Source organism: Gossypium arboreum, chromosome 7 (assembly GCF_025698485.1).
Source record: "Gossypium arboreum isolate Shixiya-1 chromosome 7, ASM2569848v2, whole genome shotgun sequence".
Lineage (NCBI taxonomy): Eukaryota > Viridiplantae > Streptophyta > Magnoliopsida > Malvales > Malvaceae > Gossypium > Gossypium arboreum.
The window spans coordinates 65,122,966-65,132,186 of NC_069076.1; the positions used below are offsets into that span (position 1 = coordinate 65,122,966).

At 34.7% G+C, this 9,221-nt stretch overlaps 2 protein-coding genes and 1 long non-coding RNA gene across 4 annotated transcripts; 1 reads left to right on the top strand and 2 right to left on the bottom strand.

Moving 5' to 3' along the window:
* The first annotated feature begins 2,109 nt into the window (after positions 1–2,109).
* On the top strand, positions 2,110–6,884 carry LOC108452604 (probable inactive lysine-specific demethylase JMJ19). 2 transcript variants are annotated; one of them, XM_017750407.2, is made up of 8 exons: positions 2,110–2,381; positions 2,696–2,999; positions 3,119–3,196; positions 3,348–3,719; positions 3,799–4,014; positions 4,178–4,336; positions 4,913–5,281; positions 5,690–6,884. In XM_017750407.2, exons 2-8 carry the CDS (start codon positions 2,703–2,705, stop codon positions 6,557–6,559), a joined length of 2,361 nt encoding a protein of 786 aa, XP_017605896.1. In that variant the 5' UTR covers positions 2,110–2,381; positions 2,696–2,702; the 3' UTR covers positions 6,560–6,884. The 2 variants fall into 2 exon arrangements, with proteins under 2 accessions (XP_017605896.1, XP_017605903.1); XM_017750414.2 differs by having other exon boundaries at positions 2,701–2,999.
* LOC128295317 (uncharacterized) lies at positions 5,343–6,128 on the bottom strand. The gene is made up of 2 exons (XR_008285679.1): positions 6,002–6,128; positions 5,343–5,913 (listed from the first exon to the last, which is right to left on the bottom strand). It is a non-coding gene; the product is annotated as an uncharacterized LOC128295317 (long non-coding RNA).
* Positions 6,885–7,187: 303 nt separating the features above from the next.
* On the bottom strand, positions 7,188–8,957 carry LOC108452620 (probable arabinose 5-phosphate isomerase). The gene is made up of 3 exons (XM_017750425.2): positions 8,179–8,957; positions 7,626–7,849; positions 7,188–7,514 (listed from the first exon to the last, which is right to left on the bottom strand). The coding sequence occupies exons 1-3, from the start codon at positions 8,830–8,832 to the stop codon at positions 7,358–7,360; spliced, it is 1,035 nt and encodes a 344-aa protein (XP_017605914.1). The 5' UTR covers positions 8,833–8,957; the 3' UTR covers positions 7,188–7,357.
* Between the last annotated feature and the right edge of the window lie 264 nt (positions 8,958–9,221).

Below are 9,221 nucleotides of genomic sequence, written 5' to 3' on the forward strand. Positions count from 1 at the left end.
TGTTCCAAGACTTTTAAAATATCAAAATTAAGTAAAAATGGCTTGATTGACTTACCTATTAAAGTTTAAACCTTCAAAACCTTGATTTTCCCTTTTCTCCCTCTCTTTCTTTCTTTCTTTCCTTTCTTTCTCCCCTGTTCTTCTGTTTCGTTTGCTTTGTTTCTCTTTTTCATTTCTTTTATTTCATTTATTTCTTTGTTTTTTATTATTAAACTATTATAATATTTATTATTTATACATATGTATATTTATTAATACACATGTATTCATTTATCACCTTAATTATTATTATTTTACTTATATAATAAGTAAATACACATGTATAATACATGTGTACTATTTATATTTGTACACATTTAACTTATTTTAACCATACATTTGTCACCCATTTTTGGCTTATTTGCCCATGTAGTCCCTTCACTTTACTTTATTCTATAATTAAACTTTTATTCTTTATTCAATTTAATCCTTATACTTAATTATTCTTAATTAAGCTAAATTCTCTTAATTAATCTTTAATTAATTTTTCACTTAACTTCGTACATATTTTTAAATAAATATTTACGAATCCACTTTTTAAAAATAAAGACCCGAAAATTCACTTTTTCGATAGCTGAAAAATTCGGGTCATTACATCTTTTCTTCTTCTTCTCTTTTCTTGAATTTCTCTCTTTCTTTCCTTCTTTCTTTGTCAATTTCTGCTTTTCTAATTTGTTCCATAACAATGGATATGATTAATTGCCTCCACTGTCATTTAATTATTTGGTCTAATTACCTATTAAGACTTCAGTAATTCTCTCATTTAATCCCTTGTAGCTTCCTTTTGATTCAAATTCCATCTCCTTAAAATTGACACATTAATTTTCATTTTCCTACAATTTAGATCATAGGTCATTTAATTGTTCAAATTATGGTACAATTCCGGTATTTTCTCAGTGTTGCATTTAATTAATATTTGAGGTACATTTACCATGATGTTTGTTCTCGAAATTTAACTTCTAAATTTTCGATATAACGTTATTTCTGACACTAAAATTTCAAGGCATTACAAATTTATCATTGTTGAACATTTGGTTGGACAAATGAAGGGATAAAGCGGGAAATTTTGCCTACAAACCCTAAGTTGTAAAGAAGATGATGAAATTATTAGTCCATTATTGACGAAGGGTGGAGGGTAACATAAATAATTCAAAATTTTATATTTTTTTATTAATTAAAACATTAACACTAGAAAAATAAAAGGCTTAAAAACTTTTTTTAAGGTTAATTCCATGTAGGATTCACGTAAGCATAATATGTAAGTCAATTTTACGTGTTAAGTTATTATAGGCTAAATATACTAGTCGGTTTTTTTTAGATAGAATTGGAGTGGGTAATGGGATATAACCTTAAGTATCAATTTAGCCAAAAAAAAAAATTTGAACTACCTAACTAGAAAAGTGATATATTTTTGGTGGCTATTTGATGTTAAAGAAATAGGCTTAAGGGTGTAAAAAACCTTTAAACTTTTAAAAAAAAAAAACAATTAAGTTCCTTTTTTTTTGTACTTGAACTTTCAAAATGCATAAAAAATAACTTCAAACAATTAAAAAAAATAATTAAGCCCTACTTTCTTTTTGCACTAAATTAAGTACTTGAACTTTCAAAATGTATAAAAACACCCTTAATTTTTTTAAAATTTATTGATTTATATTTTTTTATCATTTTTACCACATGTCATACTGTGTTGCACGTGATGATTTTAGTTGAAAAAATTAAGGATTGTTATTTTTTATAATTTTTATAAAATTTTACAATTTTTATTTTTACTATTTTTATAAAAATTCTAATTTATAATAATTTTAAATTTTTAAATTTTATTAAAATTTAATTAATTTTATAAAATTTATTATTTATAATTTTAATAAAAGCAATAACTTAATTGCCTTTTTAAAAATTTTGAAGATTTTTTTATGTATTTTAAAAGTTTAAGTATCCAATTGAGTGAAAAATATAGACTTAATTTTTTGAAGAAATTTGAGGACCTTTTAATATATTTTGAAAATTCAAATGTTTAATTGTAAAAGGAAAAGGAAGAGCTTAATTTTTAAAAAAAAAAAATTTGAGGTACAGTTAAGCCAAAAGAAATAAAATAGGGTATAGTGGGAATTTCGTCATCCGTCTCTTGCAGTTCCGTTCTCATTTTAAACACCGTCAGAAACCAACGATGCCATTGGAAAATCAAATCCTAGTTTTCCAATAATTTCCTCTTTTACACTTCGAATTTTCTCTAATGGGTTGACTTAGTTCTTCGAGATTTCTTCAAATCCGTTGGCTCCAATTTGAATTTCAATTGCATTTGACATCTGGGGTTATTCCCGCTCGCTCTTTTTCCTCTGAGGGTATGTGCTGAACCTTTTATATCCTTGTTTTCTTGGTGTTCTTTCATGATTTTGGTTGTATTTTTTTAGATATATGAGATCTGCGGAAACTTGACTAGGTTTAAAGTAGCTTCTTATACAACATCACTTGACTCTTTGTTAACTGTGTAATGATCCAACATAAAGTGTAAATTCGGTGTTGTCGAGTGTGTAAGATGCGCACTCTAGGTACAGGGCGCAAAGATAGTGCTAGCCTGAGTGAAGTGAAGTTTCGATATGTATTCCTAGGTTTTAATCAGTCAATGTTGTAGTTATTTTCCTCTTCTGTTTCCTAGTTTAGAGATGGGGGCAGAGCACAGGAAAACTCCTAACGAAACTGATGGCACAGCAAGAGTTTCAGCTCCACCAGGTTTTGCGTATCTCTCATCATTCTTTTTGAAGAAGGTTGAACATCATGAAGAAAACATGAGCTTCAAAACCTCGGAGGATTTCTCCACACACAATAAAGTGCAAGTAGAGACCTCATCTAATGTTTTTGATGTCGAAAAGTTAAAGAAGTCTATTGGGAATAGACCGTGGATACTTAATGACAAGACCGATCAAATCACAAAGGAATATCAGTCTGCAAAACCTTTTAAGGTCATATTTATCTCCTTTCCTAAACTAGACTAAGTTCTTAGGATCCATATGATTTGTTCTACAAGCTTCTTACCTCATGATTTGGTTCAAAATGACCGATTATTGAAGCCATGACACAGACATCGTCAAGGCAGCGTCTTGGAGATACAAAAGGAGATGTCCTTGAAGAGGCACCTATTTTTCGACCATCTGAAGAGGTCTTTTTTTATCTCATTGAAATATAATTTTTTAATTACTTTTTTGTATTTTGATATTTCTCCTTCACCTTGTTTCTTCCAAGTTTGTTAATGTTAACCTTTTGGCTGGGAAGAGTTCCAAATATTCAAAGAGCTTAAATATGATTTACAGGAATTCAGTGACACACTAAAGTACATTGAGAGCATACGTCTTAAAGCTGAGCCATATGGAGTTTGTCGTATTATTCCTCCTCCTTCATGGCAACCACCATGCCTAATCAAAGAAAAGAGCATATGGGAATATTCTAAATTTGTTGCAGAGATTCAACAGTTTGACAGGTCTCCAGCTCAGTCTGAAATGGGCAAGGAACCTGGTCTAGAATTCACTCTAAAAAGATTTAAAAAACATGCAGATGATTTCATTCAGCACTATTTCTTCTCCAAGGATGTGGGTCATGTTAATTGCAAACAGGAGGAGCTGTCAGCAGAGAGCATTGAGGGTGAATATAGAAAGATTGTTGAAAATCCCTCTGGAAAATTAGAGGTATCGTAGAATCATGTTATTTTCCCAATGTTTTCTTCGCCTCTATATTTGCTTCTGCTCCTAATAACATATTTTATAGGTGCTATATGGTGATTTAGATACTGCAACATTTGGCAGTGGATTTCCAATGGCATCAAATACTGAAGAATCATGTGAAAAATACATTCGGTCAAGCTGGAACTTAAATAATGCACCTAAGCTTCCTGGTTCTCTTCTTTCTTTTGAAAGTTATAAGAATTCTAGTGTGTCAGTGCCTCATCTACGTATAGGAATGTGCTTTTCATCACTTTACTGGGTAAGGATTGCTTTATTGATTGCATTTTAGTCCTGCTAAATTTCAATATGGTTTACTTTTTATGAGTATGTCCATCTTATGAAAATAACAATTACAACGTTTTGTGTTTTTGGATATAGCTTTTCATGTTTGTTTTGGCTTATTTAATCATTTTCTCAAGCAGAAGATTGAAGAACACCATTTATACTCAATAAGTTACTTGCATGTGGGTTGTCCAAAAATTTGGTATGGTGTCCCTGAGAGATATTCCTTCAAGTTTGAGACTCTTATGAAGAAGTACTTTCCAGATTTTCTAGGCAAACCGTCTAAGCTGCATGGAGTGGTGAGTAATAAAAGTTCTATTTTTCTTTGTTCAAGGGGCATAAAATAAGCATGTGGAGAATCATTCTGTGATTTTCCTACTCATTTTTTCTTTGATGTGTCAAATTGTATTGGCTCCTGACATATTCCAACTATGCAAATTGTATTTTTAACAGAAATATAAGTTTTAGCATAGCTTTTAATCTAGAATGCTTTAATACCTCTATGATGACTCATCTGTGCATCTGCAAGTATTAGCTGGAATTGATTACCTTGTGATTCTGGGAATTCTCTTAGTTCTAGGACATGACATACTGAATGTAACCTTATGCAAAGAGAAAAGAGCTCGATGTAAGTGTTCTGTGTGTGAATGATTCTGAGCTTTGTTTAAAAATTTCAATGGCAAACTAGCACTATATTTTTATTTGCTAGAGTGCTATTTCTATTCTAACACCGTTTGGGTCCTTGACAGATGAATCATTTATCATCTTCTTAATGTCACCGTTTTTAATTTTAGAAACTAGGATGTTACAGGAAGCTAATGATGAAACTATTTGTGGAGTTTGTTTATGTCCTAATGCTAAAAGTACACATGCAGATAACAAGACTTTCTCCGTTCATGTTCAAGTCCAAGGGTGTACCTGTCTACCGCTGTATCCAATATCCTAGGGAGTTTGTTCTGGTTTTCCCAGGAGCCTATCATTCAACATTTGATTGTGGGTTTAATGTTGCTGAGGCAGTTACTTTTGCTCCTCTTGATTGGTTACCTCATGGGCAGAATGCTGTAGCACTCTATCAATCACAGGGAAGGAAAACATCAATTTCCTTTGATAAATTGTTGATTGGAGCAGCAAGAGAAGCAGTGAAGGCACAATGGGAACTCATTCTGTTAAAGAAGAATACTATTGATAATTTAAGGTGGAAAGGTTACTGTGGAAAGAATGGGATCTTAACTGAAACACTCAAGGTACACTTCCGATCATCCTCTGTAGTCTGGATTTTAGTCTATGTGCTTGAAATTTCCGTGATTTTATTCTTGTAACATTTGTTATTCATGTATTCCATTCCGCCACCCCATCCCTCAAGAAAAGAAGAGAACTCTTCCTCTAAAGAGATCAGGGGTCGGGTTTGTAACATTTATTATTCATGCTATACTCCGTTCCCCCACTCCTCCCCTTAAGTAAAGAAGAAGAGAACACTTATTCTAAAGAGAGCAGGGATCAGGTTCTGCACTCATTGTGTGTGCATTTCTGTTCAATTTTGGAATGCCTAGATATTATTGTCATTTTATTATTGAATGAAGAAATTAAGCTTATATTATTTGAGTTTTTTCCTCTTATGTTTTGGCCTCTATTTCTCGCATGGGTGCTTGCAGTCACGTGTCAAGCAGGAAGGTATGAGAAGGGAATACCTCTGTAGCACCTTTCAGACAAAGAGGAAGGACAAAAACTTCAATTCTACTAGCAAAAGGGAATGTAGCATATGTTACTTTGATTTGCACCTCTCAGCAGTGCACTGTTCATGTTCTCCTCATAGATATTTGTGTTTAAATCATGCAAAGCGGCTTTGTTCTTGCACATGGACAGAGAAGATTTTCCTCTACAATTATGAAATCAGCGAATTAAATATGCTTGTTGAAGCAGTGGAAGGAACATTGAGTGCAGTGCATGCATGGGCTAGAGAGGACCTGAATTTGGGTCTTCGCCACTACACTCCCAAGGAAAAATCATTCAGAGAAGATGAAGGAAAAAATGAGCACAAGCTCCAAGATGCAGTAACGTTATATGGCAATGGTTTGAGTGCTGTTTCTTCCATCAAGGCAGAAATAAAGGCCCGTATACAGCAATTACAGTGCCTGCATGAACGAAAATCAAAAGAGGAAATGGTATCAACTCCCCTTCCAAGGCTGACTCAAGATGATACTTCCTTGTTACTTAGAGAGGTGATGCCAGAAGATTTATCATCAAGTTCCTCAGAATCGGATGACACAACAGACCTTGACCTTGATGGTGGAGGAAAAGGATGCCTCTTATCTACCTTAAGTTCAAGGCCTTCACCTAGTCAGCCTGCAAGTGAAAGAGAAGTGACATTATCTCAACGAAGGAGGCCTCCTAAAAGAGAAGTCACATTATCTGAGCTTCTAAAAGATAATTCCAGTAAGCATGGTACAGCGAAACATTTTAAATGTACTTCCGAAGGACTACCTATGAGCTATCCAGCTTCCAAGAAACGAAAAAATAAGTAAATCTGAACGCTGACTCTACAACTAGTGTAGGCCTCGAAAACAATGGTTGAAGTATCTACATGGGTATATATAACAGCTATTCAAATGTACATCGTAGAGCAACATTAGTTCTAAGTCGACATAGGAAATGATATAGAGCCTTTTCACCTTTTCTGTTATTTGCTTGCTGCTCTAGAACTTTTACCTGTTATTGAATGAAAAAGAAGGGGAAACATGTACTATAAGTCAGATTTGCAGTGTCTTTAGGACATGGAAGTCGGATTATCGACATTGTTTTCTGAACGAGTTCAAATAATATACTAAAGATGGAAGAAAATTTTGGAAATCTGTACCCATCTTTTCTTTTCGAAGGTCTACTTAGTTTAAGCTCTTTTGCTATTTTTGCAAAATTTTCTCTTCCCTTTTCCCGTGGCAGTGTACATGTAATCTTCAACAGAAGCATCTTCTTACTGTGTAACAAGATTTAGAATGCTCTCTCAGACCCATATCAAACTTGGGTCAAGGCTTCATTGTCCAAACCCATAAAAGCCCATCGAGAAGGTAACCAAAACCATAGATTACAATGCAGCTTATGGCAAAATATGGGTGGATTCTGATAATCGAGCAGTAAGCAAGCGAGAAATTCCTCTTTGACGTCCAAAATAAATAAATCACATTGAATTAATAAAATGATAAATAATATTCCAATATCTTGTATACATAAGAAGCTATCATCAGGTTGAATTTAAATTCTACTCCAAACTTACAGAAGAATTATGTCAGGGTATCAACATCCAAAACCACACAAGACCGTATATTTCAAAGACCAGCTGAAACTAATCCATGCAATGTGACAATACCGATCAAGGTATTTTGACGATCAATTACAGGCAGAAATTGTACAGCAGATGGTGGTGATTCCATCTTTTGCATGGCTTCCACTGCCATCGCATCCGGACCAATGGTTCTTGGTTTCCTGATACAGTGATACAAACAAATGAGGGTTTTAAGTCACTTTGATTGAAAACATCAGAAAGAAACTCAACAAGTTACTACAATAGTTATGGGCATTCGCCATTTGGTTTACCTGTTGCACATTTCACCCACGGTGAGCTTGAATATGGCTTCTCCGCTAGCCTTAAGCGTACGCCGCAAATCACCATCTGTAAATGTGCCAAGCAAGTGATATTCCTCATCTATAACCAGCAAGCACCCACATCCTTTCCTAGTAAGCTCCACCAGCTGCTCCATTATCAAATCTCCTTCCTTGCAAACTGGAAGCTCATCTTGCTTCTTCATTACATCTTTTACCTACATATGAAAGCACCAATCCATCAGTCTACAAGTCCAATAAATCTGAAAACAAAATGAACTGAAATAGAAAAAAAATTTCAGCTTCAAATCTCGATTTAATTGAAATGACATGAACCTGAAGGTAGTTCTCTTAAATCCATCAAACTTATGTCTACTGTTTCTTATATCGATCATTCAACAGCAAACATAAAGAATCTTAAACAATTATGGGCAGCCAACTTAAAAGAAAGAAAAAAAAACCCACTAATGATCCAGCATCTCATAAACAAAAGCAATTAAATTTTATGAAGACATTGATCAGAAAGCCAGCATTTAATCAAACAAACCTTAAAAATAAGGCTTTTCCCAATCCGACCAGCAGGATGATTGGCCGCGTATTGATCCTTAGTCAAGTTCCTAGCTCCCATAAGCGCGATTGCCACCGTATCTCCGAAAACCATCTGGATCGCTGTCGAAGTAACCGGCGCCAAATCAAACGGACACAATTCCCTCTCCAACGGAAGATGCACGTTCATATCGCAAGCGTTTGCCAAGGCATTGTTGGGGACGGAGGTGACCGAAATGAGATAAACCCCCTTGGCTCTAGCACAGGGGATGAGACGTAGGAGTTCTTCAGTGGAGCCGGATTTCGAAAAGAGGACGAGGATGTCGGTGGCGGAGAGCGCGCCAATGTCGCCGTGGAGGGCGTCGAGAGGGGAGAGGAAAGCGGAGCGGATGCCGAGAGAAACTAAGGTCTGGGAGATCTTGTTGGCGACGAATCCGGATTTTCCGACACCAGAGAAGAAAATGGTGCCCCGAGAATTAAGGAGGGTTTCAGTGAAAGACAATGCTTGGGACAAATCGAGGTTCTGGAAGAAGTAATTGAGGTGGCCTTGTTGGGCTTTGAAGAGATTGAAAAGGGTAGTTTCGGAAACCCGCTCATGTTGGGGATTTTTGGACGGCGGCGGTGGGAGGTCTAGTGACGGAGGAAGCGATCCCATTGTTGCTTTGTTTCAGATCCGATCCGATGGTATTATTTGCAAAGAAATGAAGAAAAGAGAGTGGTGGAATGGTATTATTATCGGCTATATTGGGCCCTTTTTTTTTTGGGTTGATTTGGCCCTTCATTATTTTTGTCGGTAAAGAATAGATTGTCTACTTTTGGACGACTCCTCTCAATATGTGTCGGCAGGCACTGCTAAATTGGTTGATCTCTACATTCTTTAGGCAAATATATCTTTTATATAATTTTTACTTCTACATACATTTCGTTAAACTTTTAAATAAAAAAATCACATTATAATGAATTAAAACCCAATTAATATATTTTATTATAATTAAACTATTATTTCAAGAAAAACATATAAATGGTTGATATACAATATCAACA